A 27382-nucleotide genomic window follows, 5' to 3' on the forward strand; every position below is an offset into this window, starting at 1 on the left:
GTCACCCACTTTTATAAAACCGTGATCCAAAATTCACTCACTTATAGAAGTGAGTATCCATAACTCACACTCCATATACCCGTCGTCGGCGTCGGTAATCGATTGCGTAATCCCGCGCGTAGATCATAAGCACGCGGTTTCACATATGACTTACACGTGCACAATACTCCACCACATTATAGCCCGATTTTTTAAAGATAAGTCCAAATTTAATTTCTCTACCCGGATCTTTATATAATAAGAAAGAATGTTGTTTTCCTCGGCATCAGCCAAAATCATTTTGAGTCGCAGAACCCCTAAACTCAGCACAGCAATTCCATTTTCTTCGTCTAAAAATTCAGGATCTTGTTATAGAAGCAGAGTACCCTTTTTCTCGTTAAGACCAGTTTCAGGAATGGCTAGTCAATCTAGTAAAAGTTCGATCTATGATTTTACTGTCAAGGTTAGTACTACTCTTTCATGTTCTGTCTAAGATTTGTTTATGTGTTATTGTTAAATTCTTGTTTCGATTGTGAGATTGAGAAATTGTACCTGAATTGGTGGAAATCAGACTAGTAATTGGTTTATATTGGAGTTCAATTACTAAGTGAGGTTTGAAATTGGGGTTTTTGATTTGGTGGAGATTCTTTTTGTTTGTAGTAGAATTAATGTTAAATTTGCATGTGGAAATTAGCTTATTTTGAGTGATTGAAAGGGTTTATTAGATGTTTTTGAAACTTGGGGGTGTAACGATGTTGGTAGAAACCTAAAATTGTATTGTTGATGGTCTTTGGAAGTATGGTAGATTGAATGGAATGGTCGTAGGGATTCTTGGATAGATTTCTGCCCCAATTACTGTGTAAAATTCTTTTTCGATCCATCATAAAGGTGGTGTTCTTATTTTGTGCGTCTGAATTCTAGGATGCTAGAGCAAATGATGTGGATCTAAGCACTTACAAAGGAAAGGCTCTTCTGATTGTTAATGTTGCTTCTAAATGGTATGTACTAATCTACTGAATTGTAGTTCTTTAATTGTTGCTTAGGTTTTAATTTCGTATTGGGTTGGTTTTAGTTATGGTTTATGTTAAGTTCAGATAGTTTTATCAAAAGGTATGAACTCATCTTTTTTTTTTTGGTTTTGATGTTTGTAGTGGATTAACCAACTCGAACTACACAGAGCTAAGTCAGGTGTATGACAAATACAAGAATCAAGGTTTGTTTGTCTTTTTATCTCCTGATATTGAAAATGTATGTCCATTCTAGATTGTTGAACAACAACTTGACACTTTATCCTTTTCTTCCGAAGGTCTGGAGATATTGGCTTTCCCATGTAACCAGTTTGGGGGTCAGGAACCAGGAAACAATGAGCAGATTGTAGAGTTTGCCTGCACTCGCTTCAAGGCCGAGTATCCCATCTTTGACAAGGTAAATTTAACATCCCATAATCAACCCCCTTAGCCCAAATACGCGCTCTCTCTTTTGCTACCCTTTGCTTTCTTTTGGTTTAGATTTGAGCGTGCATACATCACTGCAATTTGATTACTGAAGCTACCTCTGACTGCATCTTCGTACAAGATTTTTATGAAACAAAACATGCATATATTTGAGTATCAATTTGTAACTCTTGATGTCATTGTTTTCTTTGTTAGGTGGACGTCAATGGAGAAAACGCTGCACCACTTTACAAGTTCTTGAAGTCCAGCAAGGGTGGGTTTTTGGGGGACAGCATCAAATGGAACTTCTCCAAGTTCCTTATTGACAAGGAAGGCCAAGTTGTTGACCGTTATGCACCCACAACCTCCCCTCTCAGCATTGAGGTACTATTCTTCATTCCCCAACTACCTACTAATTATTCACTTCATTTTGCGCCTTTCATGGTCAACTAATTCATTTCATTTTGCATCGTTGTTGGTCGACCTGGCTAACTCTGTTTCTTTGTGTTCTTGTGTTATGTTTTGCAGAAAGACATAAAGAAAGTGCTTGGAGTCTCTGCCTAAATATTTATCCGCGGTCGGGCTTTTACAAGTACGAGAGAGAAATCAATCAAATAAATTAGACTACATACTTTCATGGAGATACCCTGTATTTTGATGTGTTGGTGTTTTAAAGATTTATGTTTTATTTCAATGCATCCCTGAATTTTACAAGTACAAATCTTTGAAATCTTACTTATGGATGTGTACTTTTTAATCGAAATTGGATATATACATAGATGTTTCAGATTCTAGTTACTGCAAGTGATTATATGCGCAGTTTCTGAGTTTCTCCTCTTCATAAGTCGGGCTACAATATCCATCCAGATTTCAGTGCAGGATCCTAACTGGGGAAAATATTCTGCCGGCCCACAGTTTAAATGTCTATCCAGATCCAGTTGCCCAAAATTCTGCATAAAATCTGCTGACATTAACAAAAATTTCCACAGGTCCCAATCTGTATATAAATAAAAATCTAGGGTTTTTCCTTGCTTTTCCTTGCTCATTGAAAGTTATGGCGTGTTTGAAGAAAAGCGATGAGCAGCAGACCAAGAAGAAAGTGAAAAAACTGGATATTGATCTTCCATATCTTCCTGAGGACATGATAATCAAACATGTTCTGACGAGATCACCATCTCAGACTCTGTGCATATGCAGTTCCGTCAGTAAGTTATGGTACAATTCAATTTATAATGATGCACGATTTGCTACCTCCCATTTTGTTCAGAACAGGCCAAGTCTATACTTTAATCTCCTTAATCAACCATTAGGTGCAACTGATAAGAGAGCTTTCATTTTCCGTTTAAACGTTTCATGGATATAAATGACACACACTTGTGGCTGCGATAATCGTGGTTAATCCGATCAGAGATGATCAACTTTGCATCTACCATCCAAATTTTGCTGAGAAACGAGGGTGCACACACTTGTGTCATGGTTTCGGTTTTGATTCGTTATCGCGGAAATATAAGGTGGTATTTATTCTTACTTCAAAAAACAACTGATGAATTTGTCTGTGCTGTCTGTACCTTGGGAACCAAGGATGATTGGCGAGTGACAAGTACTCCTATTGCTGAAATGTCATCACGACCCAGTTCACCGCATTTTCTTTATCGAATGGTAACAAAGATTTCGAGAAAAGCTTGTAACTCAGCGACCCTTTGTGGGGGTGATCTGTATTGGAGGACAACTAATGAAGGTGAAAACAACCGTAAGATCGAAATGTTGCTCTCGTTCGACCTCCACCACGAGAAAATTCAGTTTACTCGACTCCCAGATATAGCTTCTCCTACTACCCGGTCGCGGCTGAACCCACGTTTAGTTGTTGATCATTATCTTCTGGAGTTTAAAGGATATCCTTGCATTGCATATGTTGAGAGCAAGATGCTAACATGCTGCATGTCATTATTCTGTGATTCTTGTTGTCGCTGTAAAGTTGTTCTGTATTTATTGAAGGACAAGGTCAAGCAAGAATGGACCAAGGGGGAAACTTTTGATTCTTTCAGGATCAAGCAGGATGATGAAGTTTCAGTACCCGATTCTTTCCGCTGCTACACTAAAACTGTTTATAAGATAACCCCTCCGATGCGTCTATTGACATTTTCCGATCAGGTGTTAATGTATTGGTATGATGGGGCTTGTCTTGCATTATACAACTTGCATACGAAACATCTCAACGTGGTAAAAGGCTCCCGCTACTACCGTAAAATCAACTGCCCGTACATGGATTATCAGCTGCATGCTCAACCGGAGAACCTCCGTACTCTCAAAACCTTCATTCCTGAAGGAGAAACTATTGAATATAATTGTCACGATGATTTTAGTCGGTCTGTAGCAACTAAGAAACCTGCTAGATGGGTGATCTCCGGAAGAGACTCACCAAAATATTATGTTTTCTTTTAGTTTGTTTAGCACGTACTGTTATTGTTATTTCCATGCAACTGATATATGTAGGTCATTGGTATCATCATCCAGCGACTTTACTACTGTATTACTGTGACACCTGCCTGAATTCATATTTATTACATCCTCTATTTCGACTTTGAGCACTAAGCCAAGCATCATGCATACCTATGAAATACAAAAGAAAGAAAAGAAAACAGTTTTGTGACAGCAATTACATGCCCCAGAAGGAACGTAACTTATTAAAGAGATCACCAAGTTAGGTTTGAAAGAATGTTATTATTCATACCTACTCAAAGAATAAAACATGACATTGCAAAGGATAAACCACCATGTTCAAGTGGTCCATTATTTCAAACACACATTTCTACTTCTGGAGAATGCTTGTACCACTAAACAACTCTGATATTTCCACTTCCTGAAAAATGTTTTCAACACCAAAATAAAACAAGTTTGATGTTTTCGTCGATCTTTTTTTCTTTAATGTCTTCAACACCAAACTATCTGACATTTTGTGATCATATTTTTTGACTAACTGTATGCAGATTTAAAGCTAAATTTTAATTCTTGGAACTACTTTTACCCTAATGTTATTTATATAACGATAACACAAAGTTTTTTTTTTTTCCCCGTATATTCTAGATCAATGGCGCCTGCCATGCATAGTCTATTGTTTCTTTTCAGCTGAAATATGCATCACTGTGGGGGATAATAGTATTTCCCTTTACGCAAAACATGTCAAGTAGATGAACCACCAACTATTAAAAGTAGCTAAATGCATGAACTAGCTTTCTTGCAAGAGCAAAGGGCAAACTCTAGTGTCCTTTCAAGATTTCCAACAACTGAAATTAGAAAAACCTATTTTTGTAAATAGAATTTTATTACAGAAAATAAAATATCTTCATGGATCATCACACTGCACTGATATATATATACATATTTTTTTGTTCCGTAAAGAATTAGGTGCTGGCGAGTTTCAAACTCAGGTCACTAGTATCATCATCCAATGACATTGCCATTATACTAAAGTGACATCGGCGCACTGATATATTTTTATTATCGGCCTATGCAAGAAACATGGTGGAGCAGGCTATACCGACATAGATCGTCCGGAACAAATAAGTGAATCTGAATTACATGTAACTAGACTGTGTATAGAAGCAGATTTCTTCCCTTTGAATGCATTTTTTGTAAGATCAAAAATTGCAAAACTGTGAGTAGAGTACACAGTGCTTTAGCTTTTGAGGACCACAGTATGCATAATAATTTGGTTCATCATTCATTTATAACAGAGAGGGTGGGGGGGGATAGATAGTTTGGAAATCCATTTTCAGCAGAGACCTAAATTATTGTTTACAAATTCAAGACTCTTTAGGGTCCCCATTTCACATTACTTGATTCCCAGATTGGGATCCAATTTATTGAAAAATAAACTTATTGGAGTTCTGTTTTTTTGTAGTTTCACTGTCTTTTAACCTAACCACCCTTGCAGCCACATGAAAATTTCATCAGTGCATGTGAATATTGTGTGTGCTCATTGTCTATATTCTGCTGCACCCCCACTGGCCACTGCCTTCATCTTCTTCCCCAAAATAAACAATCGCTATTTACATTCTGTTTTCATTGTCAACTTGTGTTTTTAGACATTGATAAAGGAGACCCCATGAATCAAAAAAAGGATTACCTCTTTGTTAGACAAAGGCCCCATGAATAAGATATTTTTCTCTTCCAGAAAATGTTAGAAATGTGTCATTGTTGTACTAGAGAACAATCACTACATTGATAATCTAATACTTCACTCTTTCATTGGCATAGTAGCTATGAAGTATATAACCACATTTACAATTCAATATTTTACTAAATAATCCTAGAGCACTGGTGGGCAAGGGCAACCGCTCTATCTTTGCCAACTAGCTCCTTTGAGCAACTGCAAAACCGAAAAAAAAAACTAAAAAATTTTGGTTTAGTCCCTGGTGTTACACTAGGGTGGAAGAGTAATTTTGGTTGAGCACACATATAATGTTTGCTTGGGAAAAGTATATATCAGGATCACTTTATACATCCGTCCCATCAATCATCAGGATCACTTTATACATGCGCCTCACTGAGACGTAACTTATATGTACGCCTCACTACACGGACGGAAAATATATGTCCCCTTCAACTCAAACGTAACTTAAAAGCTCGCCTGTTAATAAAAGAACATTTCAACTTCGCTCGACCAAATTTGGTTTTGGTCCGGGATTTAGACCAAATATAGTCTGATATTTGGGTTTGGTCTGGTTTTTATTCTTTAGTCCGTTCGATATTGTGTGTGGTTTCTGGATCAAAATTTTGGGTTTAGTCGTCCATTGTGGATGCTCTTAAGTCTTTATAAACCCATATTTACAAAGTTATTTGTTTTCATTTTCTGATTGTACTTGTACCGGTCATTTTTTTCGCCGAACAAACATGTTCATTGTTTTTTCAAACTCTCTTGACTTACCTGAATCTAACACATTATATCATAATGTGACTCAAAATTTATTAAATAGTAAAGTTACGAGGGAAAAAATACTTTTAAAACCGGTTAGACATGTGACCAATGAGTGAGGATAAAATGGACTCGATTCAAACAGCTCTGAATCAAACTTCGAGTCACATATCGGAAAAATAGAAAAACAAACAATCTGACATCTGATTCAGGCCAATTCATATACAAATTAGAAATGAGATCCTCGTTGAACTAGTTATTCTTATTAAAAAATATATATTAACATGCTAATTGTTTTTCCTTTACTCAACTAATTCGTTTGTATCTAACTCGAAAAATTATTAAATATTCTGAGCCAGACAATGAACCGAATTAAACCTCAAATCTAGATATGTGGTCAACGAGTCAGGTACAAAATAAATTTGACTTCCAAAATAATTTTGACTTTGAACTTAATCAGACACCTGGAGTAAGATCATGCGAAGAAGAAAAAAAAAACAATCAATCTAACATCTGATTTAGGCCGAGTTAAAAACAAATCGCGAATCAGACCCAAACCCAAACAACCACAAGGTATGTTAATTGAAAAGTAAGAAGAAAATAAAAGAAAGAAAAGCATCACCAAATCTCAACTGCAAGGAAGAAATACTAAAATAAACAAGAAGCTCAAAAAGAAAAGGAGAAAAATGGTCAAAAGACCAAAATCTGAATATAGAAATGATTGCATCATCTTAGCCTTTTTAGGGAACACAGTCTCAATCTATCACCTCAAATGGAACCCTGAACCCCAAATTTATTTACATCTAAACAAAATTCTCAACTCCCCTTTCTCTATCAGGTCCCAAAACCCAATTAGTCAAAATCTCAGTCCAAATTAGTCAAACCTTCACTATCCCTCAAATTTAATTTCTTTCTTCATTTGCAAATTAGATTTCATCACTTCATCTTCTGTATTCCAACAATGGAAGGAGGTTTTAAGCTTCTTCTTCATCTACCCTTCTCTGTAAATCTACCAAATTCCAAAATCAATAAATAAAATTCCACATTTTTTTTACTGGGTTCTGTAACAAACAGACGATTTACTCCTTGCTGGCAAGATTCTCTTCTTCTTATCTTTTGTTATATACTGTCTGTGAAGAAGAAAAACAAAACCCTCTTCTACTCCACCACCACACTTAGAATTTTCTCACTTGAATCTACAAATTAAAAATCAATTTTTTCATTCTTTCTAGGGTTTTTCAGAAATTGGGGGTCAAAAAATACTCCACATATGGGCTGTACAAGCTCAAAGTTAGATGATCTACCTGCCGTTAAACTTTGCCGAGAACGCTGTTATTATTTAGATGAAGCGATCCGGCAGAGGTATGCATTCTCTGATTCACATTCTGCTTATATTCAATCTTTAAAAGGTTTTGGTTTTTCATTAGATAGATTTTTTGATAATACTAATAATCGTAATCAAGATCTTGATGATAAGATTCCTATTTCTGCTTCTTCTTCACTTCGAATTCCTTCTGGTAGAAAAGTTGTTGATTCTCTTCCTAATCCTCCTCCTACTTCTAATCAAAATGCTAATTCTGGGTCTCATTTGCATTCACATTCTAATTCTGGTTCACATTTGCATTCCCATTCTCATTCTGGTTCTCACTTGCAATTTCACTCTGATTCCGAAGATTCCGATGAGGATGGAGATGGGGATGAGTCTTCTGGATCTCATGACCACCACCTCCATGACCATCATGATTCACATTTTCAGAATCAGCATCATTTCAATCAACATGGGGGTAATGGTAATGGGTATATGACAATGAATTACATGAGGAATCACTCTACTCAGTCAGTTGTTTATGAGCAAAGGCCAATGAGCCCCGAGACTGTTCATTTTGGCGAATCTTCGTCTTCGTTTCATCAGCCATATTATTCTTATCCTAATTATGAAAATAACATGAATAATCATTATAATTCCGGTTCTTATGGTTCTTATAATTATCCTCCTCAACCTGTTTATTCGAATTATGGAGGAATGGGGATGGGTGGTGGTGGTGGTTTTTTTGGTTCATCAGCACCATATGGATCTTATTCATCACCTCCACGGCAGCAACATTATTCGATGGCTTCGTCTTCTGGTTCGAAACCGCCTCCGCCTCCGCCATCTCCGCCAAGAGCTTCACCTTGGGACTTCTTAGACCCATTTACTAGTACATTTGAGAAATATTATCCACCGCAGACACCGAGTCGGGATTCTAGGGAAGTTAGAGAAGAAGAAGGGATTCCTGAATTGGAAGATGAGGATTATCAAAATGAAGTAGTGAAAGAAGTTCATGGAAATCAGAGATTGTCTGGTGAAAGTGGTGGGGGAAATTTCGCTAAGAATGTCAGGAATGAAGATGGGAAGAAGAAGAAGCTGAAGAAGAAGGCAATTGATAGGGAAGATGCTTATCAAACGAGGAATATTGTACCTGAAAAGAATCAGGGAGTCGAATACGAGGTGCATTTGGTAGAGAAGAATTTTGTTGCTAAAGAGGAACAGCCTAAAGAACCGATAAATGTGGCTGCTTTTAAGGGTCGGTTCACAACTGTTTCCGAGGTTGTGAGAGAAGTTAAGGCTCAGTTTGAGAGAGCTTCAGATTCCGGAATTGAGGTTGCGAAGATTCTCGAAGCTGGAAAACTTCCATATAACCGGAAGAATGCTGTTTATCACGGTAAAATTATATCCACTATACCTTCTAATGGTTCATTAAGCTGGAAATTAGAAAAATTGCACCTGATATATGTAACTTAGATCTGGTTTCAGTTTTGGTCCCCTCAGCTGCTTGCAATTCCCTGTTTCTCTAGTTATTATTTATAGCTCTATTAATCTAAGGCAAATAATTCCGAGTTATCTTTCTGTTTGGAGGTTAAACTTATGATTGTGTTTTGCTTTCACAATAATGGAGTTCCAGTGGACCCAGTGTTAAATGGAGTTGAATCTATTTATTTATTTTCCCTTTTATGTTGACTTGACTGTTCTGAATTGTATGTATCCAGTGTCTTCAAAGATGTTGCACTCAATAACACCTTCGATGTCGGTTGGGTCTTCACAGCCTTCTACGCCTCCCTCTTTAGAGAGAGATGGTTCTGTTTTCTTGGAATTTAATGGTGATATTCAGAGGAAATTATTGAATCTTTCATCGACTTTGCAAAAGCTGTACAATTGGGAAAAGAAGCTTTACGAGGAAGTCAAGGTAAGATATTTTCCTATCTTACCTTTAAATTGTGCTATTTTCCTACCTGAAAGGAAATAAATTTTCTTACGGTGTCGAATGAATTTGAGGGTAGTTTGCTCCAGTCTTTTGGAGAAAAGACCTGTAGCACAATAGGTTCCAGAAGCTAGATGAAAAAGATTTATTAGGAACAAGTTTTGGTTTTCCTTCGTTACTAGCTTTGTGTAATTTCTTTTACTTGATTCTCTTTACATCAAGTGCAGCTTTCATAAATAGCAATATGATTTTGCAGGCTGAGGAAAAGATGCGGCTAATCCATGAAAGGAAGAGCCGCCGGTTAAAGCGTATGGATGAGAAGGGTGCCGAGGCTCATAAAGTTGATGCAACACGGATTCTAGTCCAGACTTTGTCCACAAAAATTCGAATTGCCATTCAGGTTGTTGAAAAGATATCAGTCAAGATAAATAAGTTGAGGGATGAAGAGTTATGCCCACAGATTAATCAACTTATTCATGGGTATGTGATTGATCTTTGTATGATGTCGATAATGATTCTATAATTGCAATTATGTTGATCTGTTGTTGTGCTTGAGACTAGTAACAAGGAAAATCATGCCAGTTATTTAAAAATAATCACTTCTCAAAATTTAAGTGGGATTAAATGTTCCGGTCATTTTTTTCGGTAAACTCTAAGGCTAAGCAGTTCCTTAACTGCACATGTATACACTGCCAGAAAAATGGTCTATTAATGTGTACGGATTAGCTCATTCAGAAGTACAACAAGCATAGAAATTGATGTCATAAGTTGGCCCAATTATCATACAAGACAGTATGTGTTCTATTTCCTGGATGTTTGAGGTGTTTGCTTCTGCCTTCCACTCTGAATATTTCTCGTAAAACAATCTTGACCATTTTTTGGTATCCTTCTGTTAGAATCATCCGAACTTTATACTTACAGAAACTTTTTGTGCATCGTATTTGTTCTGTATACTGTGAAAGAAATCCATTTGGCCGAACTCTAGTAGAGCTATATTTAGACATCAAAGGCTATACTTCACTGAGAAGGTTTATTTACTCCTTCGTCTGTGATTCATAAAACTATTGAATTGTTGCCGTGATAACATGATTAAATCAGTAATGCTAGTGTATTTTTTTTCTTTTCTATAAGTTCATTACGGATATAAATCTCCGTTTCTTTTGTTATAATTGACAAACCTTGTTGCATATTTCATGGTGTTCAATCTGGAATTATTTATTTATTTGTTTGTTTGTTGTTTTCAGCTTAATTAAGATGTGGGCAGTTATGCTGGAGTGTCATCGGAACCAGTGTCAGGCTATAGCAGAGGCAAAAAATTTAGATGCCATTGCATTTAACAAAAATCTAAATGACGATCATCTTGAAGCTTCTGTGCAGCTTGAATTGGAGCTTCTTAACTGGATTTTGCGCTTCTCTAGTTGGGTTATTGCTCAAAAAGCCTTCGTGAAAGCCTTGAACAGTTGGCTTCTTAAATGTCTTCTCCAGGAACCCGAAGAGACAGAGGATGGATTAGCTCCCTTTAGTCCCGGTAGGATTGGTGCACCCCCAGTTTTTGTGATTTGTAACCAGTGGTTTCGCGCTATGGAGAGAATCTCCGAGAAGGAGGTGCTTGATACCATGAGGGTTTTTGCTGCAAGTGTACATCACCTCTGTGAGCAACACAATGTGGAGCTGCGTCAGAGGATGACAGGAAACCGGGATTTGGAGAGAAGAGTGAAGGCTATTGAGAGGGAGGAGCAGAAAATGCACAAGGCATTACAGGTTGTTGACAAGCAGATGGTATTGTTGTCTGGACAGGGTTATGGTCTTTCTCTTCCTGAAATAGTAGAACCAAGTGATACAACTAATGCTATTAGTCTACAGTCAGGGCTGAAAAGGATTTTTGAGTCTATGGAGAGGTTTATGGCCTCCTCTATGCAAGCTTATGCAGAGCTTAGAGTTATTGGTGAAGAAGCCAGGGTTGGTCGTGAAAATGCACAAGTTACATAGGCTTGTCAATCAGGAATCATCTTCGTCATTCTGTAACAATTATGAGGAGCTTGATGATCCTTGATGTGCTATGCCAACTCTTTAGTAGAGCAGCATGTGGAAGTTCCACTAATGTCTGCTGAATTCTTTCGAGGTTGAATGTTGACGCTTCTCAATTACACTGATACCAAAACTTGCAGAGATGGAAAAGAGTGGTTTTGTGCGGCCCAAAAAGGGGGGACTAGGCCAGCAGGGATAATGTTGGAGGATGTAGGTTAGTCTGGCTGGTGGGGTGGCAACGGATCTAAGGTAGTTGAAGATATGTATAAGGGCAGATATCAATGGATCATAAAGTTCAAGTAGTTTTCTTGTCATCATCGTTGTAATGAATAAGGAGCTTCCGGTTCTTTTGTCTCTTCACTATTATTAACATCATCAAAACGTCCAATTTAAGTACTGCCAAGATATATGGTTTTCCGGCTATAATGTTGCCTGTAGTTGGTGGATGGTGGTAAAGATGTTGTAGCTTCAGGGAAAAGTCGAACGATCACGAAGCTAATTTATCTGGTAATAAGGTTATTTAGATTAGTCTCTGCAGAGCTTACTGTTTACTCAGAAGCACATTTTGGTTTATTTATCTGATTTTGTTGAATTTTCTCAATTTGTTGCAGAAGTGGATTTGACGAAAGAGAGATTCGTGAAGCTATTACTTGGTGAAGACATGTCTTTGGGTGGAAAGGATTCTGTACAGCTCCTGCGCTTTGGTTATAAATCTCTCTGGTTAGCCAATTTTCTGTTACAGCTTTTTTTTCTCTGTGATCTCAGATGTTTGATGCATTGATGATTTTTTTGAGTCAATGAGCGCAGAATGGAATTGTTGAGAATCTGCTTTTTATGTGTTCTCTTTGTATAGTTCTTAAGATATGAGTGTAAGAATTCCTAGTCGTTCTAACTGTTACCAGACCTTTTCGACTGAAAACGGCATGACTGTGTTTGTGAGCTATGGAGATTAGAGTCATTGGCGCTACAAAAGAAGTGGATGTGGTTTAGAGAGATGGAATGACTTTACTATGTGAATAGTTCAAATATTCCTTCCATTCAAGAGTTTCCCTTTGCAACTTTCAAGGTAGTTCGCCCTAGATTTGATCTACCTGTAAACAGCCCCACACTTAGGAATTTCTACACTATGTTCCTTAGCATGCTTAATGGCTAGTGCCCAAATGAATTCTATTATGAGCAAGGAATCTAATTGGCTGGTGCCAATAGTGGTACTCTCAGTCGGTCACCATCCTTAGTTGGGCGCCTTGTGTAAGACAAAAATAGAATTTGTGGTTCTTTAATGATCCCTATAAGTAAAAGGCAGCACATTTGAACCCATAATTTGTTGTTTATATGGGAATACATGACGGACTGCTTCACAAAATTACTTTATACCAGGCTTCGTCAAAGGATCGAAGTACTTTTATTTCTAGACTTATATGATGTGCTTGAACCTAACATATCTGCAAGGTTATCAATTAATACGCCAATAGATCATACTGCCATTATGTGATGAAATGAAAGAACTTGGCCTTTTGAGCTAGATACTAACTGAATATCGTTTGTAGTTTTATAGATGCCTGTGGGGAGTAATACTTTGTTTTTCTTGTTAAGCGTTTTGTAACAATCAAACCTATATTTTCATAGGCTTTCCAACTTTCAAGTTTGCATCTATAACATAGACTGCTGATCAGTTGAGTCTAAGATTCTCATGTAATTTCAATCATTGATGTGAAGTGCTTTCATGGTAGCTTTTGTTGGTCTTTTTTGGTTACGTCAATGAGATCAAGGGCTTGCCCTAGTATGTTTTTATCATTGTATTCCTGCCTTCACATGGTTCCTGGGTGAAAGGTCATTCCCAAGTGTCTGCTTGATTCATTATATATCTGAGCACAAAACTGTGGATGTGTCTAACAGAAAATGTGGCAGCTGTGAACATGTGCATGTAATGCAAGGGGCTGGCGATCAGCATGGGATGGCAAGGTCAAGTACTCAAGTGCTTTGCTTATGATATTGTAAAGAGTCAGTTTATGCGCAACGATCTCAGAACTTTAAGGCTTTGTTATCCTGGCAGCAAGATCCAATACGGCTAGGTATTTCCTCAAATCTTCCAGTAGTGATTCAGATTAGAGAGTCTAATTCTTTGGTGTTCATTGATCCAAGTTATTGTTTTCCTTTGCGTCGGGTAGATAATGCCCAAGGCAATCAAACAAGAGTAGTATGTTTAACTGCCTTTTCAATCTGGATTGCAGGATATTAACAATTGCAATGCAAGGGGTGGTGACGTGAAACTGCATTCTTCATGATGGCCAGAGTTTGGTGACTGCAATTTTAGCAAGTTCTTATCTGCTATACCAATTGTTGTTGTGTAGATCAGTCCATACTGCTGACTACTTGTTAAAAAGTAAAATTACAAATTATAATTTATATCCTTTTTGCATAAGTAAACCTCCCAGAATAAGAAAATAAATTTCTGTTGCACTCAATTGAGTCTCCATCATCATAACATTGATCATTTCGTTAGGCCTGGCATTATTCTTATCTCCAAGTTTTCAAAAGTTAGCATACCTGAAAATCCTATGAGTTTGGCTGAAAACATAGTTAAACCTTGCTCCGTTTTACGACAACCGATGTCTCAAGACCGAATACCTGCAACTGAGCTGTTCTTGTAAATTTTAATCATCTGGGAAGCTGCTGAAACCCATTTAGAGCTGTACTATCAACTGACAACATCATTTCATCACATACGGTTCACCTAATACGGGCCTTTCGAATACAGCTTTGTTAGTCAGGCCCAGCCCAAATAACTCTTCTTCTACAAAATTCCTAATATCAAGATTATTAAAAATCCAAAACCCTAAATCTTTTCTCTCTGTACTGTCTAGACGAAGAAGGGCGATACCTGAGAATCCTCCATCTTCTTCCTTTGCCGGATTCATACAGGAAAACGACTAAGGTACACAGAGACAATAAAATCCTTCTTTAACTGTTTCTAATTTATCGATTAAGACTTGTTTTTGTTCTTAAATCTAAATTCTTAATCTGTTCTTCTTCTCTACCTTTTCAGGGAAGAATTCCATACTTGCACTATCAAGCAAGGTTGGTTTTTGGACAGAAAAATGTCATCAATTGGTCTTACATGGGAACCTAATCTGTCTATGTTCAAATCTTCTGGAACTAGTGCTGCAACTAGTTCTTCTACAAAATCTGTGCCACAAATTCCTAAACCCAAAACTGAACTTATTGATGGACTATATGTTCCACCTGCTGATCCAAAGTTGAGGAACAAATTGGTTAAAAAATCACTCAAAGACACCACTGGTAAAAACTGGTATGTGTTGTGTTGATTGTCTCTTCTTTAAACTCCGTTGTAAAATTGGGGTATCTTTGTTGTAGAAATGAATGAATTGGTTGTTTGTTTTGAGTGCAAATGCAGGTTTGATATGCCGGCTCAAACTATCACACCTGAGATAAAGAATGACTTCCAGATTATTAAGGTATGCGATGTTCGTTTTTCTTTTTTAAGTTATGAAACAGAAACTGCTTGGAGTCGCTGTTTTCCCAATAAATGTCTCTATACCTAATATGATTGTAAAAGTAGAATTCTAAGTTGGTGAATATTCAGATTGAGCTGTGATGACAAATCCTAAGTTGTATGTGGTTCATAAAAGACCAACTCCTCCAGCAGATGGAATTACCTTACTCACATGTTTTTAAGTCACATGTAAGCAAGATGTTTCCTTCTTGCTGTAGCAGTTGGACTTTTATCTTAGGATTTACTAGCAATTTTATACTCTTGCATAGATGGCTTTAGATAAATCATTAAAGCTAGCATAGATCAAAGAGAACTGATTTATAGTTCGCCATATGCGTTCACACATGGGAAACACTTTTGGGAGTGAATGCCTGGTCCAACAGTGTGGATCATGTACGTGCCACATTCTGCAATTCACAGATTATCTTCGTAGATCATTTGATGTTTAGTTAGTATTGGATCATGGGTGAATATCTGTTTGTGAATCTGTCATCTCAGTGAGAATCTAGGTAACTATAAGCAGCACTTTAGACTTTGTAATAAGACTAGTGATAGGCATACCGAGCAGAAATCCCTCAAAAAATCCTGACTCTCACAGACTTTAGGCCCTGCCGCCCACTAGAATTAGCAGGGGGCTACATTTTTGGGAGGCGGGTCCCACAAGTATGTGAGAGTCGGGAGATTTTGTGGGATTTTTCCATGGTACGTTTAGCATTTCTGTCATGATAAAGGTTGAGTTTCTCACCTGTTGCAATTAACATAACATTCTAGACAACCAAACAATTGTATGCTAAACTAAAAGAGAGTCCTTGTATTTGTTTAATTGCAACGGGATGCAAAAGGAGAATTCTACTTTCTAGGACACTTACTTGTTTTTTGTGGAATAGTTTGAAGTGCATCGGTTATCTATGCAATAACTAGGAGAGTTTACATGCTTGATATATTCATTTTATGAGAAAGAATATATTCTTCATTGTGACGTGCTTTTCGTCATTGTAAAATTGTGTTTTCTAACTAGGAGAAGAAAAGTTGTCTCCAAGTTCTGCTGGATTGAAGGTGTGAGACTTTTTTCTGAAAGAATAAATAGTGTGTAGGTGTTTTACTGGCATGGCTATTTGAGTTCTATATTAAGGATTTTGATTTCTAGCTACCAGTTTAGTTTTGTTTGTTGAGGCTTGAGAATTTTTAGTTATGTCTGCTTTTATTTTGCCTAAGCATGACTATTTGAGTTCTATATTTCCACTTCGTGGTTTGGGATATCGGATTAGTCATTTTGTTGGAAGAGATGGTGGTGGTCAATACAGAGGAATTGTTGCAATTTCAAAATTTCCGTGTACTCTAAATGAACTTTGATGGGGCTCTAACCTTGCCATTATCTATTCTAATCTCAGTGCTAGATATGGTTTAAAGGTTTATTTCACTCTGCAGTAGGACTTACTGTCGTCCTCTATGAAAAATCTTGTAACTCCAAGCTACAGTCACTAATCAGCCTTAACTGAACTTATTTTCTCTGGCACATAAGTTCTTCTTCTAGGTATACCATTGTTTTGTGGTACATGAGGCTGTTCTAAGTTCCAATTGTTAACACTCTAATGTCAGTGTGTATAGGGTGCTTTACTTTTTTATTGGGTTATTAGTCACAGTGGAAGTTCATAGAATGTCATGTACATCTTGTATGAGTGGTCTATTCAATTCAAGGCTACTAATGGGGGGTACCAGTTTATTAGGAAGGGCACCAAATCTCATATAGTCCAAAGCATTATTTTGTTCGTCTTATATGGGATTCGGTTCCCTCCTCAGTAAACTGGTACCCCCTATTAGCAATGTTGATTCAACTGGGTTGATGCTCCCCTTGCATCAAGAAAGCCTTCAACTGAAGTTCTCTGTTAGGCTTAGGGTGACCAATGCAACAGACGTGTCTCAGGTTATGTAACTGCTGTTAGCATGAAGTTAAAAAGTTTGGAGTCACTCAGGAGCTTGAAATGCCCTGTTGTTGTGGTAAAGGTTTTGATAATGATAATTATAATAATATGCCAGTTTCTCTAAATAGAACTGCAGGTGCCACTCTTCTCCATGACAACTTGTTTTTTTTACTATCATGTGTTGCAAATTATATCATGAATTAGTACTACTGCAAGTTTGATATGAGTGTTAGCATGTCAGGATTTATTTAGTAGTTTACAGACAGCAAGATCAACTTTTGTTGGGAAGTTATCCAGTAGACTCACTTCTGCATATTGTGGGGATATCATTATTTGGTCTAGAATGACTAGCTGCTTCATATCTTCTGCAAGTTTTACTGTGGTTGTTCATTGTTTGATTGCTCTTTTGTTCTTTTGTTCTTTTGTTCTTTGTAATAAGCTTAGGTTTCTTTGTGAATATGAAAAAGAGCTGATTTGTAGTGTAACGAGGATCTGGATTCAATGTATATGTTACCTAGATTCCCAGTCCATAGCCTTTAAAACGACTTGATTGTTATGCTGCGCACATTAATACCCAGAAAAAAAGTGATTGAAATTCTTGTGGATCATCAAGGTCTATGCAGTTGAATTCTTTGGTGTGCCTACTACAACTAGATATACTTTTTGTAAGATTAACTAAACCCCGGGTAAATGCAGTGCTGGTCATCTGTTTCTCTTCCATTTAGAAATTCAAATGCTTCCCTGTATCTGCAACTTTTTATAGATGTTTTTGTTATGGCTGATATGGACAATACTTCAAACCAGCGTCCCACTTCAGTTGCAAACCCTGTATGATTGTTAACAATTGTGGTTGTGGATATTGCAGTTAAGGCATGTGTTAGATCCTAAGAGGCACTACAAGAAAGGTGATTCAAAGTCGAAGGAGCTTCCCAAATATTTCCAGGTAACTCCTCTTTGCTTATGTTACCAGGAAATGTAGTCTCCTGCAATTCAATAAAACCCTCCAGTTAAGCTTATGTGAATGGTTTTTGCCCATCGTATACATATACACTATATTAACTTGAAAATTTCTACCACTCAGCTGGGTACAGTTGTTGAGTCTCCAACGGAGTTCTACGACAGGTTAACTAAGAAGGAGAGGAAGCGAAGCATTGCAGAAGAAATTCTTCATGATAATGCCTTAAAGAAATACAGGTTAGACCATTAGCAAGAGTCTTCTGATGCACCATGTTCCTTTCACTTTAACACTTGTATCATAAGAGTTATAATGTCCCTTTGCAGGAAACGTAAAGTTCGAGAAATTGAGGAAAAGAATAATGTCCCTGGGGTTGACAAATGGAAAATTAAGGGAAAGCAGTCATGGAAGAGAGCAAAACAGAGAAGGGGCGGCAACTGATCACACACTGTACACCTACATGTATTCTGGCATGTAAGTAAATTCCTTATTCGAGAAGTATAACTCTGAGTCTACTTTCGTTTCAGAGAAAACAAAACACTGTAAGCTAGATCTTTATGTGTGCGTGTGTTGTTCTTATTTCTTTTGAAGAAAAAGAAAAAGAAACAGGGCCTGTTAAGAATGGTTGATGCTTTCTGTTTTAACAAAGTAAAATGAGGAATATCGATGAAAAAATCATGTTGTTCTTTGTGGTCTGATAGATGATTTAAAGATTATGTGCACAGATAATAGGTTCCTATGAATCTCTGATACATCATATTTCCATTGAACCCTTCTAATATAAATAAGATTTTATTATCAACTAATTACCACTTAATAATAATACATGTGTAGGGCAAAAAAACAGAGATACAAGACCATCATCATCATCCCCTTCATCTTCCCTGATTTCTTTCTGATCTTAAACTTTAACCCCTTAACACTTTAGGGAAGAAACAAAATTACAGTACCATAAGTAAACCCTATAATAATAATAAGATAACAGAGCAGAATTACAGAATTTAAGCCCCTTAATTCCATTTAATAATTACTCCATCAATTACATATTTTCCATCATCTTTCTTCCATCTTCAACATCGTCAGTAACTAAGAAAAATTCATCCTTTCTTTCTCAAAATTTTCCTTGATGAAATTTCTATGAAAATCCCAGATGTTGTTCCTCCAAATTTACTTAGCAGATTATAAACATAAAAGATAAATTTTCTTTGAATCTTGCATCTTTTATTTTCCACTTAAAAAAATCATGGAAAATTCAGACACATTAAATTCAAAAGAAAAAACCAGATTAAATGTTTGACCATGATCTAGATCATCTAATCATAGAATTTTAGTTCATTTTTTTGATGATTTTAATCAAGACGAAGAAGACGTCTCAAATCCTTAGTGGCTGAATCATCAATAATTGCTGAAGCACCACAACCACCTTCCTTCTTAATTGAAAAAAAAGTTGGTAATGGTAATGAACTAGGTGCAGGAGATAAATAAAAAGCATTACCAGCATAAACTTCTGATCTAACTACCCCTCTTTCTGAATCTGATGAAGATTCTGATCCTGATGATGAAGAAGAAGATGAAGAAAACCCACTGCTCAAATCTCCAGAAACTGACCTTTTGATTTTCAATTTCTCTGTTTTTTTCTTACTGTTAATATTATCTAAAGATTCACCTCTTTTCAATATAGTCACAGAGGCTGTTAATTCATTTTTAACAACAGATTTTCCTGTTGTTGTTGCAGGTGATGTTGATGGAGTTAGTTTTGGCGATGATGATGATGATCGAACCCCATTTTTAACCACAGATGTTTCAGATTGAGAAAAATATCTGTGGTGTTGTTGTTGGGGTTGTTTCCTCTGTTCTGTTTTCCTGTAAAACTTTGGGTTAGGATTTGAAGAATAATAATAAGAATTAGACGATGGTTTTCTACTACGAGGTATGACAATTGATGCTGTGGATGATGGTACTCTCATCAAACAATCTTGAGGTCTTAAAATCTCTGTTCCCATCTTTCTTGATAATAATCTAAGAAAATGAAAAAAAGTAAAAAATATATATTTTCTATACAAAATTTGCAGAGATGTCTGTCTAGAAAACAGAGAGAAAGGAAGAAAGGGTTTTCTAATGGTGTATTCTGAATTGAATTATGAACCCTGTTTCTTCTTCTTCTTCCTCTTTAAAGATGTTTTTTTTTCTTATTGCTCTGCTGTTTTTCCTTCATTTCTTTGGAGGTTCCAATGGCCATTTTATTATCAATTCAGAAAAATTCAAAAGAGAGAAAAAAAAGATAACAGTCTTCTTCGGCAGCTCGACATGTGTCTAGATTCTATTCGTTTGATTATTTCGATCCTAGCTTTAAAGTAACGGAAAATGTTTATTAGTTTAAACGGTGTTTGTTTTCTTGGCCTTTGCGCGTTTTGGATGTGGGGACCACATTGAAAGGGATTGTTGATCGTTGGATGTGAATGGAGGACCTAGTGGGTGGGATGGACGGTGGAGGTGTTACGAGGATGTTGCTTAGAAATACTAGGGTACTGGAGATATGATTCACGTCTATGTGGAATAGGATTGGGTCAAGTGATTGATTAGTCTGAGCTGTCTTCCTTCACCTACTGCAAACCTAATATTCTTCATTATTATTATTTTTGTTTTATTTTTAATTTTTCAACTTCGAATGACTTAAAAGCCATTAGACTTTATTAATGGATTTAAGGGGATATTTCTAAAAGTTATTCGGAAATTGTGTTCCCAAATTAACGTTTTCATTTTCAAAAATCGAAAAGTAATTTCTAGCATACCGGCCAAGTGATTTCACGAACTAACTCCTAATTTTTCGACTTGATTAAGTTCTTTCAATATTAAAAGGCAAAATCAATTTCAGAAATCAGAAACAAAAATGAAATTACTTCATGAAGACTTTAAATATTATAGTGTTTCTAGAAGTCATTTTCCAATTTTGCTCTCAAACTAGCTTATGGTTTTTCTTCTAGTAGGAAGTCAAAAATCAAAAAAAGCGAGTTTGAAAAGAGTACTCAACTAATATCTTAACTTTTTGGATTTTTAAAGCAAGTGTTGGGAGGGTACTTTAGTCTGGATATTTTTGTGTGATGCAGCATCAATATTTCTTTATGTCAATCTCATCTTTCTTTGCTTTGTTTATCTTTTTCTTTTTGTGTGGTCGGCTTTCATTTTTCTATTCATGGTTGTCTAGTGGCCAGCTGAAGATATCTTCCCCTCCTGATTGACCATATCCAACCCGGGCTCGGGTTGTCGGGTTTAACTTAAAAGGCCTTTATCGCGTCACTGTTCTTCCTTCCGCGAAACAGATTGAATTTGTCGAGAAATGCAAAATGCTATGAATATGACCCCTATCGTGCACAATGGCCCCGTAGAACATCTGAGTTGACCGTGGAATTTGTGGAGCACCACCAATCAAAAGTGATCAACCCTTTGATCCAGTCTTCCAGCGTGGAGATCAACTGAGATAATATACGGAACACAGTGCAATTGATCCATTGGGTACACAGTTTGAAGATAAATTATAGGGCCATAACTTACCAGGTGCAAAACTAACAGGAAAACAAAACAAAAAACACACAGAGGATGTTATTTAGGCGCTGCAGAAACCATTTCAGAAGTAATTCACAAAGACAATTTATCGTCTTCTTTGTAACAATCAGAAGAGATTTTGTCTACAGTTTTTCTCAATTAATGCTGACCATATTCCAGAATGGCAAAGCAGTGTAACATAACATAAATCTCAAAACGATAAAATCTATAAAATGACTGCCAGGACGTGCAATACTGTCAAGTATCAAATACGGAGGAAAGAAAATACGTCTTACAGATCTTGTTCAATGCTTGGCCTTGACAGAGTTGTTTTCCTTGATTCGTGCACGATTATCCAGCTTAACTAATCGTTTGAGATCATCATATGGGAGAGTCTCTATGTTCTTCCTGCGTAGTTCACTCAATGCAGGTTTCTTGTCCAGCAGGTGTCCCAGCCAATCAGGGTATTCAGAGTCAGCTAGAATCTTAGGATCTGTTCCTTCCTTGAGAATGTTGCCACAAAATACCGTAGTAGATTTAATTTCTTTGGAAAGGCTTGAAGCCTTGGGAGCATCACCTGCACCACCTCCTTTTCCACTCTTCTTGGCTTTAGCACCTGCGGCGAATGTTCTCTGACCAACAATCCCAATTGCCTCCTTTGTGAGGATGAGGCTTCTGAGAGATCTGCTGCAATTCATCGCCATATTTTTATCCTTGCAGCATCAGCAGGACTGTTGGTTCAAAGATGCAGAAGAATCTGTCAGTGGAAAACAGTGAAAAAACCTAATCATATGATGATGCTTTAAAACAGAAAAGTACTAACGTTAACAATATAATTACATGAGCACTCAAGTCTTCCCAAGCAAATCATCACATTTCTTAATTGGATTTCTTCATTTGCCTCATAAGACTCTCTATTCTGTCAGAAGTATCATGCATGTCTTTTTGCTTCAGTTCATCAAGAAGCAAACGGCATGTTTGATACCGAGGTGTAATTTCTTGTTTTATCATGTCCTCAAAGATTTGATAAGCTCTCTCAAGTTTGTTTGCTCTGCAGAATCCATGAATTAAGAGTGTGGAAGTAGAAAGATCAAGACCTAGATAGTGTTTATTGGTCATATCATCCAATAACGCATTCAAACTACAATCTGTTTTTCCATCTCTGAAGTACATTTTTAATAATGGATTAAATGTACGAAGATCAGGCTTACAGAGCGCTGACTTCTCCATATTGTTAAGAACATTCAGAGCAGCTTGTTCTTGAGAGTGATGGCAGAACATAGTGATCATAGTATTATAGGTAGAAGCATTTGGAATAATGCTGTTCATGGGCATCTCAACTTCAAAAACACGAGTCGCCTCTTGTAACAGACCTACTCTTCCCAACACGTGGATCAACGTATTGTAAAAAAGCGTATCTGGTTTACATCCAGTCAGTTTCATTCGCTCACGAACTTGCAAGGCTTCATCAAATCTTTTTGCCTTATCAAGATAATGAATGATAGTGGTGTAAGTGACGACATTCGGGGAGCAACCCTGAGTGTCCATCTCATCCAGTAACTCATAAACCTTACTAAAGTTGGATTGCTTACAATAAGCCTGGATAACTGTTGAATGACTAATGACACAGGGGAGACAGCCATGCCCTTTCATCTCTTGGATGGTCCAAATTGCCTCATCAACCCTATTGGCACTGCACCAGCCGTGAATAAAAATGTTAAAGGTGTGAGCATTCGGGGAGATATGTTTCTTTAGTTCCAAAAATATCCCACGGGCATGCTCAACTCTCTTTTCTTTGCAAAGGGTATCAAGCAATAAGTTCATGGACTCGGTATCCTTTTCCAAACCGAATCTTCCCAAGTCATCAAACATCTTAACTGCATCTTTATGTTTCCCTGCACCAGCAAACCTTCTCATGAGTTTTGCAATTGTATTCAACGTGACATAATTCTTCTCCTTCATTTCCTCAACCAATAGATACATCGTTTCCAATTGCTTTGCTTTACCCAATATGTCCACCATCTTATCATAGGCTTCTTGAGTGTGGCTGTAATCAGCTTGCATCCCTGCCCATCGGAAAAATCCCAAAGCAGACTTCCAATCATCCTCAAATCTCCTAAGTAGTCTTTCAACCAGGATTTTCGACAAACAAATACTAACGCATCTGTGATCTTGCAGAAGGGACTGGAAAACCTCATCCTCATTGTTTCCAACTCGTACTCTAGAAATTAGTAAACCTAGATAAGACTCCGAATCCTGTGTTTCTCGACTACCTATAGGATCTTGTACAAAGTGGTAATGTCTGGCACTAGAACTTGGAGGCACTAGAAAAGGTAAGGAACAGGAATACACATATGTTCTAGAAACATACACACGAGATACTGAAGGTACCACAAAAAGTATACTCCTAAAACAACAATTCCTTCGCCGCAGGGCCATGGAAGCGCGGCGACAGTATAGAAGGGGTTCAAACATTAAGCTTTCCTAGTTTCCTGCATCCCCCAAGATAACGAATTGTCAGAATCTCAACTTTGACAAGACCTAAAGAATACCTAACTGACGTTTTACGCAGAACACCGATTTTACCCTAAAATGAATAATCAAATTCCCTTACAACTAAACTACATTCAATCAACGCCTAGAATTAAAATTTTGTACCACGTAATTTGTACAACTAAACTACATTCCCTTACTATACGGCACAGAACTAAAGCAGTAGGGGTTCAAGCATCCCCCAAGATAATGAACACCCACTCTAATGTTTTTCACAGATCACTATATACGCCTAAAAATGAAAAATCAATTTCCACTACCTTCTAACCTAGAAATAACATTTTATTAATCCCACAAACCATCACTTAAAAAGCACCAATGACCTTAGTTTTCTGATTTTATTTGATTTGTTTGAAACTGAACCAAACATGGCACAAGCTAACATTAACCCTAATTTCAATAACAAGAAATACTTAATCAATGAGTTTTTTTTTTTTTTTTTTGATAACCTAATAATCAAAACATAAAAATGATAAAAATACCAATCAATCAAGAGATTTATAAATCAAAAGCAAAAAAGATTAATGGAATTCAGAAAAGAGAAATCAATGGGAAAGAATGATTAGAGACAGAGGAAAGATACCTGATTTGATAAAATGTTAGGGTTCTCCTTTAGATCGATGAGAAACTGAGGGTTTCAGAGAGAGAGAGACAAGGGTTTAACAAAGAGTCGAAAGAAACAAGATGATCCGAGTGTAGCCTAAATCTGCCGGGGTGTCCTGGGGTGGCATGGTCAAGGACTCACTTAAGGGCCTAGTTCTGGTACATTGGAAACAACGAAGGCACGAAGCCACGAACCCAAAGACTTTCTTCTTCGTTTTTTTTACTGAATTTTATTTTATTTATAGATAAAAGAGTATTACATTAACTAGTTGGAAGCCTAACAAGCTAAGCTCCAACAACGTACTACTACATTAATTGAACAGGTTGTTGTGCTAACCTACGAGCGGGCCTCATGAGTAACCTAGTCAAGGAAGTCGAAGCGGATGGGGGGCTGAGATTGTGTCACAAGGGGGACAAGCTAACTCTACCTTCCATGTTAATTCCTGCAATATTACGCCATTGGGGGCTCGAACCTAGGACCTCCTGGAGCGCATGAAACTTTGGGAAACGGGGATGACCAGCTCAGCTAGGTGCCCGTATTTTTTTTTCTTTTCTTAATCTAAGAAAAAGATAGGTATTCAACCAAAGGAATTACATATGTTGTGACAGGAAAGTTGGATGAGACCCCAACGTTCTCCCTGCACTACGATGCTCAGCCGCAATGTAGGTCATGGTATTGAAATTTCTTTAAAGAAACTCAATTTTAGAAAATGAAAATAAAGTTTGAATGAACATGCAGTCTTTATGAAGCATCCAGACTTTAAGATAGAGAATCACTGGATCAAGCATCCAGACTTTATGAAGTTAGTAGAGAAATGGTGGAGTGCTATGGACTTTGTAGGTTCACCAGATTATATCTTGTTCAAGAAGCTGCAGAACTTAAAAAATTTCATCAAAAGATGGAGCAAGGATACATTTAGTAATGCAAGAAAAGAGGATTAGGAATTAACTGAGAAGAATCTAGCTGAAGAAAGAAACACAATTTAAATTTGGAGAACCAGTGCAAAAATTGGTTTAAAGAAACTTCTTTAAAGAAACTCAATTTTAGAAAATGAAAATAAAGTTTGAATCAACATGCAGTATTTATGAAGCATCCAGACTTTAAGATAGAGAATCACTGGATCAAGCATCCAAACTTTATGAAGTTAGTAGAGAAATGGTGGAGTGCTATGGACTTTGTAGGTTCACCAAATTATATCTTGTTCAAGAAGCTGCAAAACTTAAAAATTTCATCAAAAAATGGAGCAAGGATACATTCGGTAATGCAAGAAAAGAGGAGTAGGAATTAACTGAGAAGAATCTAGCTGAAGAAACTGCAAGTCTTTCTACTTCACAGATTGAAGAAAGGGATAATTTTCTGGTCAATCTTAACTCGGTAAAAGTAACTAGAGCTAGAATGGCCCATCAAAGAGCTAAAGTCAATGGATTCAAGGAGGGTGATAGAAAAAAATCATAAGATAGAAAATGCTAAAAGAAGAAGGAAATGTATTACTAAACTGGAGGGGGAAAGAGTCGATGTGTTTAATCATGATGTGATAAAAAAGGAGATTCAACAGTACTAAACTAATCTTTTTACAGCAGCTTCTCCAGTCAACCCATCCTTTGATAATATGAACTTCAGAAGTATTAAGTCAGTGCAGCAGGCTTGGTTGGAGAGACCATTTGAGGAGGAGGAAGTGTTACCATCTATAAGGAGATGTGGTGCTAATAAAGCACTAGGGACAGATGGTTATGATCTGGAATTCTTTAAGGCAGTTTGGGGCTTCTTAAAGAAGGATATAATGGCATCTATAAAAGAGTTTCACTTTAAAGAAAAGCTTGACTGAGATTAAACATGGAATTCATGAAACTAATACCAAAAAAAGGAAGACTCGGCAACAATAAAGGACTTCAGTCCATTAAGTTTTATCAGCAGCTTTTATAATATTATTTCTAAGTTGCTAACATAGAGAATTAAGACTGTTATGCCTAATCTTATTTCAGATGCTCAAGGTGCTTTTGTAAAGGGTGAGAAAATTCTAGGTGGAATTCTCATAGATAATGAGTGAATTGATAATAGACTAAGGAAGAAAAAATCAAGAATCTTTTTCAAAATAGATATGGAGAAGGCATTTGACAATTTCAATTGTCCATCGCTATTTAACATTCTTAGGAAAAATGGTTTTAGTGAGAAATGGATAGAATGGTGTGTAACAGGAGCTCAGTTCTCAATCTTAGTTAATGGAGAGGCTACTAACATCATTAAACCTTCTAACGGAATTAGACAATGTGATCCCTTGTCACCTTTTCTCTTTATTTTAGTGGTGGAAGTTCTCTCCATGTTACTGAAAGAAGCAGTGGCTGGCAGTAGAATTGGTGACTTCCATGTGACTGAAGGTGGAACAATGGTTTCTCACCTCCAGTTTGCAGATGATACTATTATCATGATTAATGCTTCTAAATTGGAAATAAGGAGACTTATAATCATCTTAGTTTTATTTGAGGTGCTGACTGGTTTGAAGCTAAATCTGGAGAAAAGCTCCATGATAAGTATTGGTGTTGATGAGTTGGTGCAAGAATTGGATATGGATTTGGGTTGTAAGTTTGAAACTTTACCTTTTACTTATTTGGGTATACTCATTGATGCTAGTAAAAGAAGTGTGGCAATCTGGGATGTGGTGATTGAAAGAATTAAGAAAAGTCTAGCCCTATGGAAAAG

At 36.9% G+C, this 27382-nt stretch overlaps 6 protein-coding genes across 10 annotated transcripts; 3 read left to right on the forward strand and 3 right to left on the reverse strand.

The window, feature by feature from the left end:
• Positions 1 to 217: 217 nt before the first annotated feature.
• On the forward strand, positions 218 to 2206 carry LOC113304227 (probable phospholipid hydroperoxide glutathione peroxidase). Its single transcript, XM_026553286.1, has 6 exons — positions 218 to 442; positions 901 to 977; positions 1131 to 1192; positions 1286 to 1404; positions 1629 to 1796; positions 1941 to 2206. The coding sequence occupies exons 1-6, from the start codon at positions 248 to 250 to the stop codon at positions 1974 to 1976; spliced, it is 657 nt and encodes a 218-aa protein (XP_026409071.1). The 5' UTR covers positions 218 to 247; the 3' UTR covers positions 1977 to 2206.
• A 4963-nt stretch (positions 2207 to 7169) lies between these two features.
• On the forward strand, positions 7170 to 14114 carry LOC113304228 (nitrate regulatory gene2 protein-like). Of its 2 annotated transcripts, none has more exons than XM_026553287.1 (7): positions 7170 to 9029; positions 9355 to 9551; positions 9823 to 10046; positions 10811 to 12101; positions 12206 to 12314; positions 13491 to 13666; positions 13826 to 14114. In XM_026553287.1, the coding sequence occupies exons 1-4, from the start codon at positions 7598 to 7600 to the stop codon at positions 11553 to 11555; spliced, it is 2598 nt and encodes an 865-aa protein (XP_026409072.1). In that variant the 5' UTR covers positions 7170 to 7597; the 3' UTR covers positions 11556 to 12101; positions 12206 to 12314; positions 13491 to 13666; positions 13826 to 14114. The 2 variants fall into 2 exon arrangements, with proteins under 2 accessions (XP_026409072.1, XP_026409073.1); XM_026553288.1 differs by having other exon boundaries at positions 13503 to 13666.
• A 316-nt stretch (positions 14115 to 14430) lies between these two features.
• On the forward strand, positions 14431 to 18663 carry LOC113304231 (rRNA-processing protein fcf2-like). Its single transcript, XM_026553292.1, has 6 exons — positions 14431 to 14529; positions 14641 to 14904; positions 15010 to 15070; positions 17896 to 17973; positions 18112 to 18224; positions 18312 to 18663. Exons 2-6 carry the CDS (start codon positions 14693 to 14695, stop codon positions 18424 to 18426), a joined length of 579 nt encoding a protein of 192 aa, XP_026409077.1. The 5' UTR covers positions 14431 to 14529; positions 14641 to 14692; the 3' UTR covers positions 18427 to 18663.
• Positions 18664 to 18761: 98 nt separating this feature from the next.
• On the reverse strand, positions 18762 to 20216 carry LOC113304230. The gene has a single exon (XM_026553291.1). The coding sequence runs from the start codon at positions 19986 to 19988 to the stop codon at positions 19335 to 19337; it is 654 nt and encodes a 217-aa protein (XP_026409076.1). The 5' UTR covers positions 19989 to 20216; the 3' UTR covers positions 18762 to 19334.
• Positions 20217 to 21560: 1344 nt separating this feature from the next.
• LOC113304232 lies at positions 21561 to 24791 on the reverse strand. 4 transcript variants are annotated; one of them, XM_026553293.1, is made up of 2 exons: positions 24665 to 24791; positions 21561 to 22259 (listed from the first exon to the last, which is right to left on the reverse strand). In XM_026553293.1, exon 2 carries the CDS (start codon positions 22230 to 22232, stop codon positions 21834 to 21836), a length of 399 nt encoding a protein of 132 aa, XP_026409078.1. In that variant the 5' UTR covers positions 22233 to 22259; positions 24665 to 24791; the 3' UTR covers positions 21561 to 21833. The 4 variants fall into 4 exon arrangements, with proteins under 4 accessions (XP_026409078.1, XP_026409081.1, XP_026409080.1 ...); XM_026553296.1 differs by lacking the exon at positions 24665 to 24791 and adding an exon at positions 22369 to 22503; XM_026553295.1 differs by lacking the exon at positions 24665 to 24791 and adding an exon at positions 22352 to 22485.
• Positions 22380 to 24780, reverse strand: LOC113304229 (pentatricopeptide repeat-containing protein At3g04130, mitochondrial-like). Its single transcript, XM_026553289.1, has 2 exons — positions 24665 to 24780; positions 22380 to 24020 (listed from the first exon to the last, which is right to left on the reverse strand). The coding sequence occupies exon 2, from the start codon at positions 24001 to 24003 to the stop codon at positions 22408 to 22410; it is 1596 nt and encodes a 531-aa protein (XP_026409074.1). The 5' UTR covers positions 24004 to 24020; positions 24665 to 24780; the 3' UTR covers positions 22380 to 22407.
• Positions 24792 to 27382: the final 2591 nt, after the last annotated feature.

The sequence above is a fragment of the Papaver somniferum genome, chromosome 8 (assembly GCF_003573695.1).
Source record: "Papaver somniferum cultivar HN1 chromosome 8, ASM357369v1, whole genome shotgun sequence".
NCBI lineage: Eukaryota > Viridiplantae > Streptophyta > Magnoliopsida > Ranunculales > Papaveraceae > Papaver > Papaver somniferum.

Bases quoted from the DNA above. Each gene is read 5' to 3' on its own strand.
- LOC113304227 (XM_026553286.1), top strand. From the start codon at position 248: ATGTTGTTTTCCTCGGCATCAGCCAAAATCATTTTGAGTCGCAGAACC. The intron at 1,193-1,285 runs GTTTGTTTGTCT...TTTCTTCCGAAG, and splicing joins TGACAAATACAAGAATCAAG to GTCTGGAGATATTGGCTTTC. The intron at 1,405-1,628 runs GTAAATTTAACA...TTTCTTTGTTAG, and splicing joins AGTATCCCATCTTTGACAAG to GTGGACGTCAATGGAGAAAA.
- LOC113304228 (XM_026553287.1), top strand. From the start codon at position 7,598: ATGGGCTGTACAAGCTCAAAGTTAGATGATCTACCTGCCGTTAAACTT. The intron at 9,552-9,822 runs GTAAGATATTTT...ATGATTTTGCAG, and splicing joins AGCTTTACGAGGAAGTCAAG to GCTGAGGAAAAGATGCGGCT. The intron at 10,047-10,810 runs GTATGTGATTGA...TGTTGTTTTCAG, and splicing joins ATTAATCAACTTATTCATGG to CTTAATTAAGATGTGGGCAG.
- LOC113304231 (XM_026553292.1), top strand. From the start codon at position 14,693: ATGTCATCAATTGGTCTTACATGGGAACCTAATCTGTCTATGTTCAAA. The intron at 14,905-15,009 runs GTATGTGTTGTG...GTGCAAATGCAG, and splicing joins GACACCACTGGTAAAAACTG to GTTTGATATGCCGGCTCAAA. The intron at 18,225-18,311 runs GTTAGACCATTA...GTCCCTTTGCAG, and splicing joins AATGCCTTAAAGAAATACAG to GAAACGTAAAGTTCGAGAAA.
- LOC113304230 (XM_026553291.1), bottom strand. From the start codon at position 19,988: ATGGGAACAGAGATTTTAAGACCTCAAGATTGTTTGATGAGAGTACCA.
- LOC113304232 (XM_026553293.1), bottom strand. From the start codon at position 22,232: ATGGCGATGAATTGCAGCAGATCTCTCAGAAGCCTCATCCTCACAAAG.
- LOC113304229 (XM_026553289.1), bottom strand. From the start codon at position 24,003: ATGTTTGAACCCCTTCTATACTGTCGCCGCGCTTCCATGGCCCTGCGG.